Source organism: Tachypleus tridentatus, chromosome 1 (assembly GCF_004210375.1).
Source record: "Tachypleus tridentatus isolate NWPU-2018 chromosome 1, ASM421037v1, whole genome shotgun sequence".
In the NCBI taxonomy this organism is placed as follows: Eukaryota; Metazoa; Arthropoda; class Merostomata; order Xiphosura; family Limulidae; genus Tachypleus; species Tachypleus tridentatus.
In genome coordinates, this window is record NC_134825.1 from 98399650 (window position 1) to 98411769 (window position 12120).

Consider the following 12120-nt stretch of genomic DNA (forward strand, 5'->3'; position numbering starts at 1 on the left):
ATCAGGAATTGCTGTTGAAGAAAGTTTGTTTAAGAAAGCAATGTGAAACTCCGTTTACATTTATAGAAACATCCTAAATGTTACAAAAATGTAAATACTTTGTTGTTGCATTATTAAACTGTTAGCAAGTATAAGGATAAAAAGGATGTTCATATAACACTACGATATCATATGCTCCTCCCTTTCATACTTTATACATTTAACAACCACAGTTTCTTTCACATCTAGTTGTTTTGAAACATTCATTTTATCAAGTTGTGTAATTAACCTTTGTAAAATCTTCTTATTTCTTCTTCTATCTATATTTTGCATATATCCTATTAAAACTTATTTTAATGTTTGTTGTTCATGTATATGTGCGTTTGTATATTACATGTGTATGTTCTATAAGAACATTTTAGATCGTCGCAGATGAAATGTGTAAATTCCGAAACGTGTGCTCTGCCAACCACGGGTATCGAAACCCGGTTTTTAGCGTTGTATGTCCGCAGACATACCGCTGAGCCACTGGGGGGCCGGGGTGAAGAGAAATAGAAGTTTGTGAGTGTTCCTGGTTAAGATATTTTAACCGAAATAACTTTCACTATTCCGATTGGATATGTATTTTAAGCATTGATATTTGACAAAATTTCAGAAGGCGCAATAATCGGGAAATGGCCGTTATTGTACAGTTAACTCGAGTAAGAGTTTTATCTCTTCGACAGAGTAGCAGAATTTTGCTTTACCGATTTCAAAATTTTCGACATAGTAGTAAGTCTCAAGTTTTGGTTAACGAATTACTTACGATCAAGTATCTAGTTGTTTTAAAGTGACTGAATAGCTATAAGTTTTTTGTGTTTCATTATATTCATTTCTTGTTATGTAAGACTATAATTTGCTTTATTTCATTCATATAACAATACTCTATATATTGAATTAGTTTTGTTGGTAATGGTTTTCCACCGTATATTTTTGTAGGCTTGCGGCATTTGTTATCTTCAAGCTATTATTGTGAAGAAGCATGGAAAGAAAGATTAAATAGCAGTCTGTACAAAGAGTTAAATATGGGTATGAATTGTTATAAATAAATTTTTAAAGTTAATTAGAAATGATATATCCCTTTGACTTTATATATGTAAAGTTTTACCTAAAAAAATACATTTGAAAAGCTTTGAAAATTTGTGTAACACTAGAAATAGATAAATTAGTGAAAATAAACTTGCATGTTGTTGGTTTAAACTTATTGTCATGTACAAATTGATATACACTATTCTCTGAAAAACAAATTCAGTACCATTGATTTGTAAGCTGTAAAAGAATATACCACATAACAAGAAAGCAGGTTATACAGAATAATTTTTGCTTTTGTTTCACAGTTGAAGTGGGACAATTAGTAGTAATTGCTAATTGATTAATCGTTGATCCTATTAATGGATTAGTACAGTGTTTGTCAAGTGATGCTGTGTGTGTGTATATATATATATATGTTAATTACTCTATTCTTTCTTCCTTCACTTGGTGTTAATATCCATGATGAAATCTTGTTTCAGTATTGTTCTCATTTTGACAACAGGGCTGGGTGTACTCTACCCTTTTAAATCTTGTTGCCTGTTTGTTTCAGTTGGAGTTCAATATAACCTCTGTCACCATTTCTCATGCATCCATTTCCCATCCATTACCAGTCTCTTCTTCTTGGGGTACCTTATCTTGTCTTTTTTTTTTTTTTTTCTGGAAACACACATTGTATTGCTAACATTATCAGTGACTTCCTGGTGGGGTCTGGTCCTGGTGCTTAGCTTTTTTTTTTTTTTTTTTCATTGAGTTCTTCCAGTTATGTACTTTCTTCTCTCAGTATTTACAACATATTGTGGTTTCTTCTTCATCAGGTTTTTGTCTTCTGCTTGTGACTGTTCTTCAGATTTCCTTGAAACTTTGAGGAGGTCTATATTCATACTTTTCCTTTCAGGGGCTTTTGCTTCATTTTCTTATTATATGACTACCTCTCTGTTGTGAGTGGTGCATTGAAATCCACACTGGTCATCTATATTGACACATGCTTTATCTTTGATGGCTTTGCAATGCTCACTGTTGAGATGTTGTGTTCAATAAGATCACTTGTAGATGAATACTCTCACAATGTAATTACTTCATAAACTTGCTCATTCTGGACTGTACCACCCATGGACTGCATGGATAAAGCAGAAGAGGTAACTACCATCTTTTGTAACTTCCTCTCAAGGTATATGCCTATATGTGGTGAAAGATTTGAAAATCCACCCATGTGTTTGCTGTGCATAGTAACCAATGAAGGAGAGGAGAGGGTCCCTGTGATTGAGTAGTGCCTGGGGCACTGCAGAAACACTACTTTATCCCTGAATTCCTGTAGATTGGAGGCTTCAGGGCAATGCTCCAAGGGTCATTTGGCTGGCCCTGTTGGGTTATGATCAACTGATTATTAGTGTTGGACATTCTCAGTAAGTGTTATGGAGATTGTGTCTTATGCTGATGTTTGGGTATAGTGCTCATGAAGATGTGACATTGCTGCAGTGTCTCTGTTTGTCATTGTAGTGTATTTGCTCAGAGGACTTTGTGGTAGGTGAGGTCAGTGGGCACTGAATTTTTCTTCTTTTATTATGAATCCCTCAAATCACGATAAAAGTAGAATAATAAAAAACATCTTACAGATAAGAGACCATGTGAGGAAGACCCTGAGTAGCAGTCTTCACATCATTTTTCACCTGTACCTCATTTTTTTCATACTATATTCTTTATCAGACAAATCTTTAGGGTAAATATCTCCATTTTTTATTCAGAAGGTATTAGAGGGGCTTGCTAGCTCTCAAAGTCAGTTAAGAAACTGTGTTATGGGGACATCTTGGTGGAAGCATCTACCCAAAACATATAGTGAACTCTTGAATTTAAAGGCCATTGAGGATATACTTTTTGAGGTTGCTTCCCTTGTTACTTTGAATTCCTCATGAGGAATGATAATTGAGAGGGATTTGAAGAACATTCCTGTGTTGGAGATTCTCCCTGGTTTTTGCATCTAAAACTTTTGTGCTTTGCACACCATATCTTCACTTGGAATGATGGAACGATGCTACTTACCAATATTCTTATTTTGACATTTTCATCATCATGTCCACATGCCTTTATAAAGGCAGGTTATATGAACTTCAGAGTATGACTTTATATTCCTGACCTCTTTGATGTTTCCAATGTCATTGGTTTGGACATTCAAAGTAATCTTGTTGTAGTTCTTTGAGATGTGTTTATGGTGGCAATTGGACTCTCACTGCATCAGTTGAATTGGTTTCCAGCCCTCTTATTTTCCTTCTTGTTCTAAGTAGGTGGAGTAGAAAGAGGAACCACATTTAAAAAATTGTTTTACTATTTCTTATCCAGAGGTTTTGAAAGTTGTTGTCCCCTACCCCATCTCAAATATATGTTGAATTACTGCAGTGGGTGTGTAGACAGCACTATCTGTATCTCTACCAGAGGTTTTTTTTTGCATCATGTGAAGAGTCTTTTGACCTCAATGGATAATTCAGTTGACAAGTATACATTTATTCCTGTCTCTGTCTTCACCATTCCTTCCACTGACTGCCTGGGCCTCCTTCCTGCAGCCCAGACTTCTTGTGTCTGCTCAGGTCCATCATCTTTGGATTTGAGATGCAGAATAATTATTCATTCATGTCCTTAGTTGCTGAAGTCTGTGTATTCTGACAGAGACCTGCCTACTTGATCCATGACAGGATCAATAGAGGTTGACAGACTTGACTTCCTTCTCATACAAAAAAATGTCATGGTCATAAACAGAAGGTTCTCCTCCACCTAAGTAAAAATGATCACCTTGATATAGTGAAACTGTTGAGGTTTCCATTCTAATCTGGCTGACATTAAGGCTTTGATTGATTCCTATCATCCCATGTGTCTTTCCTTACACATTCTTGAAACCTCCTGATGCAGTCACCTTTCAGCAGTTTTCTTTATGCCAGAATAATAGGTTGTGTGATGGATAAGTGCATGGATGATTAGTACTGCTGGTCAACCATCATGTGTTTATCCTGTCTGTGCCTTTCTACATACCCTTGGAGGCTATAAACATCCTTGCTTCCTTGGATTGTACTATCACTGCTTGTTCTCTCTGTTACGTGGAGGTACTTATGATCAATCAAACTTTGATGCTTTCATAGAACAGTTGTCATCTCCCTTTGTAATCCTGAGGGACTTTAATGGACATAATTCCCTCTGGGGTGGTATTGATATGAAGTGTATGTTTTTGGATCATGACCTTTCTCTCTTCAGTGCTGGTTACTTATTCTTATGCATCTAGTTAATCTTTTACTGCTGTTTACTTATCTATCTGTTCCCCTTCAGTTTTCTATCATTGCTCTTGGAGGATGGCAGTGATAATTTTCATATAATTTTGAGGGAGATTGGCTGTTATCATCTCCACTCAACCTGAGTGCCACAGTAGAAGTATGACTAGGCCAACTGTCTCTCTTTCATCTCTCTCTCTCTTTGAAATTGATTCTGCTGTCATTAGGGGATGTAGTAACTGATTGCATTGTTCAAGAAACTGTTCATTCTATATCTAAAACCTTGACACGTTTCCAAAGGTATTCTCATCTCTGCTGGTCTTTAGCCTGCCATCAGGCATAGAAGATTTAGAAATGGGCCTGGGATATGTTTTGTAGGTATCCCACTTTTTTGAACAATATTTCTTTACAGCAGACCCATGCCTATGATTGGCATTTCAGATGTCAGAGCCAGAAGGAGTCTTAGATTAAGTTTACAACTAGCATATTTTCTACCACCAGTTGCAAAGTCATATAGGACAAGATTTGAGATGTTAGTGGGAAGTCATCCCCTTTCCACTTTACTCTCCAATGATCAGGAAGTTGCTGATGTACAGAGCACTGCCAGTATTCTCAACAAGAACTTTGCAACACTTCTGTATCTTCACCTGCTTTCTTGTCCATCAAGTCTTGGGTAGAGCGATCACCAATTTTGTTTCAGGCCAATCATCTTTATGACTGTAATCACCCCTTTACACTAGTGAAACTCAAGTCTCAGTAAGACCTTAGAGAGGATAATTAATGCTTATTTTGTTTGGTTCCTTGAATCAAACAGCTTTTTATTACCCACTCAGTGTGGGTTCCGAAGACAATGCTCCATGATAGACCACTTAATTTGCCTGATTCACTCAGCTGTCTCTTGGCCTTGACATCATTCCATGTTTGATACCATCCTATTCTTATCAATATCCAAAACAAACTGGCCCATCTCTCTCTATGATCTTACTCTGTCCAGTTTTTTGGATACCAAGTCCTGGTGGTATATGCCGGAATAAGCTAGCTGACAGAGCATCAAAGTCCATCTGCTCTGGCTCTATCACCACCGTCCCTGTTTCATACATGGATTGTGGTCCGGTCACCAAAGCCCCAACTATACACCAGTTGGCAGTCGACCTGGAGTGAGCAATGAAATAATAAACTTTTTCAAATCAAGTCTTCTTTAGTTCTTTGGTCATTTTGTTTCTGTAAAGACCAAAGGGAGAAAGTTGTTTTGGCTAGGCTATGCATTGGTCACAGTTTTTTAATTCACCACTTCCTTTTATCTGGGACTGATGCACCAATGTGTGGTCTGTGTGGTACACAGGTCACAATTGTACATATTTTATTATCATGCCATTGTTACAACCAAGAATGACGACTCCATTTTCAACATATTTTTAAGGTAGGTTTGCTCTTGACATTAGCTAATGTCACAGGTGAAACTGGCTGCCTCACTCATGCTTTTACATTTTTAAGAGCCTTTGGTCTTTTTAACTTAATTTGAGGTTTTTATTGGACTATACACTGTTTTAGCATGATTTCTTTTTCACATTTTAATTTTATTTTGATCTGAACCCAGGACTTGAAAGGCCAACTTCAGGTGACTGACAGCAAGTTTGAACTTAATGCTTCAGTCTTCCTGACAGGTCTTAATTTGACAAATTTTACATATTTTTACCTTCATTTCCATATACCATTATAGTATACGACATCTTGTTTGGCACAGATAGCCTGGTAGCTCTGTGCCAATAAACATGAAATATCTACCTACCTACCTGGTGTTGTCACAGCCATGCCTATCTTATCAACTGTATTTTTGCATTTAAGGCTTGGCTTTGTGTCAGTTGGCAGTTGATTTGGTGTCAGCAATGTGATAATAAGCTTTTCCTGATTAAATCTTCTGTTGTTTTTTGGTCGTTTCATTTCCATGAGGATTAGCAGGAAGGGAGGAAGTTGTTCTGGCTAGGCTATGCATTGGTCAAAGTTTTTAAATAACTGTTTTCTTTTTTCTAGGCATGATCTACCAATGTGTTGCTTTTGTGACACTCAAGTCACAGTAGTCCCCATTTTACTGTCATTATGTCTGTGAGCAGCAGCACCCGTGCTACTTAGACTAAGCATTTGTATTTTCATGTTATAATACATATTCATTCTAGCATGAAAAAGTTAGGTGACAGAAAGTAACATAAAATATAAAATCTCACTCAAAACAAATGTTTGAAATGTATTTAGGAGATTTTAGGGATTGTGCAAATAATATGTGAGAATTTTAGGATGAAGAATAGTTTTCTCAATCGTAACATGAAACCACTTTGCATTCAGGCTAGTAATGAAACAGACCCTATTTTCACAAACAAATCTTTAGTAAAAATATTTTATTAAAAATCTCATTTATTGTGAATGATAACTTGTAATATTTACTAAAGGTTTACAAAATCTTGTGAAGATACATATGTATCAAAAGTTGTAGTGCAAATACTTTATATAAAAGTGTGTAGATGAACTCATATGTTATATTGAGCTTGTAGTGTAAGGTTTGCTTGGTTGTGTGTGTTTGGATTAGGATATTCAATGTTTGAGATACCTTTCTTCACATTCCAGTAGCCCTATCTTCATAATGTTTTCTTTGGTTTGTCCACCATGATATAATATATACAGGTTTTAGGATCTACCCTTTGACATGGTTTTTGCTCCTTGTTTTCAACCAGACCACATTGATAGCTTATGCTCAACACATCCACAGTCTCAGCCTTTGCTTTTGTTCCTTTCTGGGCATTTGGCTACTTTTTTTTTCTATTCAGTAGTCTTCTTCCACAAAAGGCTGTTTGTCTGGGCATCTAGTCTTATTTTTTTTGTTGCCTCCTGCCACTCACTGTATATTTTATCAATCTCAGAGTCCTTTCTTCTTTGCCTCTCAGTTGGGCTCATCCTCCTTCATTTTGTTTAAAAGTCATGGACACCCTCAGCTTGTATTCTTTTATTTTCTGCTTATTTTTTTTTTTTATATCTGCCTCCTTCCATATGTCTTGACAATGTACCACAACATGTATTGTCACCTTCTGTAAGTAACACCTTACTGGCCAATGTTGTCTTGGTTTCCTCTTCTGTACTGGCTGGAATCTTAGTTCTCTGTTTTTTGTTTTTCATCATCAGAATTCCTTTTGCTTGTACCTACTACACCTCTCATTCATCTGAGAGGGTTGTTCCTTTGTTTTTGCATGTTTTGCACTCGACAGGTTGTTTTACATATTCAGTTGACCTTCTTCTACACTGTTTTATTTATCATTTCACTTTCTTTGTTCAAGCAGCATTTTTATTTGCAATACCTTTTCAGGTATGGAAATGTTAACTTTTACTTAATTGATTCAACAGTAATTTTGTGTAATCGATTAATTTATGTGACACTAATTGAAGTAGTCGCTACTTGTAGGTAACCATGTGCATCAATTAATTGACAAATTGACACACATAGGTCAAAGTAGTACTTTGTAAATTGCTTGCTGTGAAGTATGATCTGTGGATATTAATATTCATTGAGAAAGTATATAGTGTTGCAACTCAGACTGAATGATTGGATTTTGGTTATTATGTATGGACTGACTACACAGATCAATGATGTTGTTTAGAGTACAGATGCAATACATAAACTACAAGTTTCAACTGCATGAGAAAAGGTTGTGTAAGTTAATAAATATTTTAATTTAAACGTTTTTGTTTCATTGTAACAATATATTTACATTTACCATATACAAAGAAGTTTGTTTTGAAAACTTTATTGTGTATAAATATATGTTTTCTGTATGGTAAAGTGACCAGTGGATAGCATAAAAAAGAAAATTTTCTTGCTAGCTTTGTCAGTACAATGTTTTAACAACATTTTGAGAAACTGTTATGCTGATAGTGTAAATCAATTGGCATTAAATTATAGGCACACTTGCTTGTGTAAATGGCTAAACATCTCCTACATTTAGTTATTTTGCTGATGTGTTATTGTTTTATTATTGTTGATTATGTTTAAATAGTTATGATAATATATGTTCTTGATATATGTTTATTTACAGAAGAATATTTAGCAGAACTTCATAAAAAATTTTCAAGTGAAAGAAAAGTGAGTGCTGTTGATATTGACCTGGTATGTATTACTTGTATTTACTGTGTTATACAGTGGTGTAGATCCTGGGGGGATGGGGGATACATCCCCCTTCATTTTAGGTGGGGGGTATGGTGTAGTTTGGTGCAGTATGGTACAGTTTGGTCTGTTGAATTGTTTTATTGCATCACAGGCCTACAAATTGTGTGTTTGTTCTTGTGATTCTTGTGTTCTTACCAATCGAATTACATAATTAGGCCTAGATGTAGGCTTTTTCAGTAGCCGAAAGGTACATCTTTAATATAGGCGTGCTTCTAAGCTTCTCGATCTAAGCAATAGTTCATAAGTATCAGTCAATAGGCCTAAGTATACATGCAAGGCTTGCAAGCACTAGCACAGAATCTACCTATGTCTTGTATGTAGTATAAGATTAAGTAAAATTTCCATCACAACAGATTGAAAAGAGCATGAAATTCGAAAATATTACTCCCAAGCATAAACTCCTGTGATCTAGATCTGGCAGACCATTTGTAGCTTGTAGCTGCATCAATCTTATGTGTATATTGTGCGGTTTTCCTACACCATTTGTTCTTATGTATGTCTAGCCAGTTTTATTGTCAAACTCCTTACTCTCCATAGCTGCCGAAAAGCTGACCATAGTGTACGTTTAGTGTACAGTTAACGACAGTGCTGGTGCTTTATGGTAAAAGAACAAAATATTCTCTTATCATAGACAGTAAAAATATTGTATTTTCTTGTATAATTAGAACACAAAAGGAGCAATTTCAACAGCCTGAAGCCTCTACTCGAATTGTATTGCTAGTTTTTGTTTAGGTGTTTTTATTTAATAGATGTGCCTATAGACATTATATCACAACGTGTTTGCCTTTTGATGAGCTTTAACAGGAATATAATATATTTGTGATTGTTTAAGTATTTTTTGAGAAACTTGTAATTACTTGTGTTGTAACTAGCACACATTATTGTCCCAGCGATGCCCAGGCAGTCAGTCAGCTTGGTAGTCACTGTGACGTTTGAGCTTTTGACTTAAATACATTATACAGTTCAGTCCTACTTTCATTCTGTTCTATCTTTGTTCATTGTACATTAGAGTTTTTCAATAAAGACTGTATTTTAGCCTGTTGAGTCATCTGGGAAACAGATTTCAATTATGACAAGCAAGCATCTGAAACTTTCTGATATTAGATAGTTCTGCAAGCCAGTTACTGGTACCACAAGTGACAATGCAGATGCAGATAATCCAACAACTTCAAACAAAGGAATAGAAACTTGCCATACAGAGGAAATACTATGTTAATCAGAGGACGAGTCTGAAAATGCTTGTGCAACTATTGCACATCATAAACCACCAGATAGTTGTGAAACAAGTTTGTGCAGTAATGAAAAATCTGACACTCCACAGATACAGTGTGGAAAGCCATATCATCCAGAGGCACAACTTATACCACAACAGAAAGCCAAATCTCAAAATATCAACTTCCAGTGCAAGTGGTCTGATGGCTGCTCTTCAACAATCAGACTCAAAAAGTCATATGCTTTCATTGTGCCAATGCGCAAAATAGAGGCCTTTTTACAGGGAAATTGGGGAGGCCAGTGGAGTATACCTTCATATCCACCGGTTTTTGGAACTGGAAAAAGGCAAAACAGAAAATCAACAAACACCAATCCTCCTTTCAGCACAGATTTGCTATATCTCCAGAAGGTTCACTTGATGTAACTCCAGTGACTGTCCAGCTACATGATGGAAAAAGAAGCAGCAGGAAGAATGCAAAAGAAGTCTTGCCAAAATATTCAGAAGTTTACGTTTCTTACTGCATCAAGGCTTAGCATTACGTGGACATACTGATACGGAGGGGAACTTCCTGCAGTTAATGAAGCTCCTGGAAGAGGAAGATCTTGAGTTGACGGTCTACTTGTCAAAGAAAACCACATTCACATCACCCCAGGCTCAAAATGAAATAATGGAGATGTTCAGCCATCAAATCCTGAGGAACATAGCACACAAAGTGCAGCAAAGTAAAATCTTTGCATTAATGGTTGATGGCACTCAAGATGTTATAGGTGCCGAAGAGGAAGCAATAAGTCTACGATAAGTAGACAAGAACCTTGATGTCCATGAGACATTTCTTGGTTTGTACAGTGTTTCCAATATAACTGGTAAAACAATATCCTCGACTATACTTGATGTACTGACTAGACTCAATTTACCACTGTCAGGATTAAGAGCACAAACTTATGATGGAGCTGCTAACATGAGTGGTGCATACTATGGATGCCAGGAAAAATAAAAGAAAAGCAACCGTCAGCTTTGTTTTTTACTGCGGAGCACACAAGGCTAATTTAATAATGCAACATGCAGTTGAAGCTTGTGAATGTTTTTGAGATTCTATCCAGTGGGTACATGAACTTGGTGTCTCACTTCAGAGGTCAGGCAAATAAAAGACAATCTTTGAAAATATTGTTTTGTTAGACAGCCATAATGGTCTAGTTAAATACATCCCCCCACTGTGTCCAACACGCTGGTTGTGCCGCCTATCTCTAATTACATGTGCTAATGATCTTTACAGTTACATTTTTGATTGTTTGTCTGAATTAGCAAATGAAAAATCAAATGTAGCAGTGAAAGCGTGAGGTCTGCTGGACAGATTTGACAAAGGAAAGACAGTTTTAGGATTATTGATGGCTCAGCATCCATTAGGTGCATTAGAGGAACTAAACCATGCATTCCAAGCAAAATCAGCGACAGTATCTGGCATGATTGAAGCATCTGCAATGACAGTTGAGCAACTGCGGGTATTGTGAACAGAGGAAAATTACAACAAGATATTTGATGAAGCTGAGAAAAAGGTAACTTCTCTAGATCTTGTGCCTATTGAACTACCACTCATTCACAGACCCCCCAAAGGGATCATAGGTGATGGCCCAGCACACCATTCTGTAATGCCTAGAGAATACTACAGAAGCCAATATTTTGAATTTGTGGACACATCTGACCACTAGATTCAATGCAGACAACAATGACTTGAGGCAGTATCTGGCACTTGAGAACATGATCACATCTGGCAAGATTGACAACTCAGTTGTAAACTTCTATCCAAAATCTCTGAACAACACAAAGCCATTAGAAACACAATCCCTAAATCAAAGAAAAAACACTCACAAAATCAATGGACTCTAACACCGGAAATTCATGCACCAATAATCAAACGCAGGCAATTAAGACGAACACTCTTCATAACGGGATCCGACTATCAAAACACAGATCGACAGAACAAATGCAAAAATCAAACAAGTTAAAATAGCAAAAGAAACTAATTGGCAAAACTTTTGTAAAAGCTTGGAAAAAACCAAAAACAAACCAAAAGAATTTTGGAAAAATTGAAGAGTATTTCTTCCTACAAAAACACAAATTACTTGCTTCAACACTTCACACATAACAACGTTATCAGAAGGACGAATTCAGAGAAAGCTGACCTGTTAGCCGACTACTACGAATCCTCCTCCAGTGACTTAAATTCAGCCGACTTTAACACACAACACCAACAACTAATCAATCTTCATTCACTTCACAATTCCCTGGCGAGACATTAGAAAGATATTCAAGTTCAATCAACAGGAAAATTACCATCACAGAATTCAAAATTAACATTAAAAACTTGAAAACACTTCCCCTGGATACAACCAAATACC

General features: G+C 36.3%; 1 protein-coding gene across 4 annotated transcripts in view; it reads left to right on the forward strand.

The window, feature by feature from the left end:
* Window positions 1-370: 370 nt before the first annotated feature.
* LOC143256706 (small ribosomal subunit protein mS27) overlaps window positions 371-12120 on the forward strand; it is a 63594-nt gene continuing 51844 nt past the window's right edge. The window contains exons 1-3 of one of the 4 annotated variants that reach the window (XM_076514287.1): window positions 371-750; window positions 958-1047; window positions 8381-8451. In XM_076514287.1, the coding sequence (XP_076370402.1) occupies window positions 654-750; window positions 958-1047; window positions 8381-8451 (258 nt within the window). In that variant the 5' untranslated portion in view covers window positions 371-653. The remainder of the gene's footprint in view (window positions 751-957; window positions 1048-8380; window positions 8452-12120) is intronic. The other 3 variants (XM_076514316.1, XM_076514308.1, XM_076514297.1) reach the window with 3 other exon arrangements.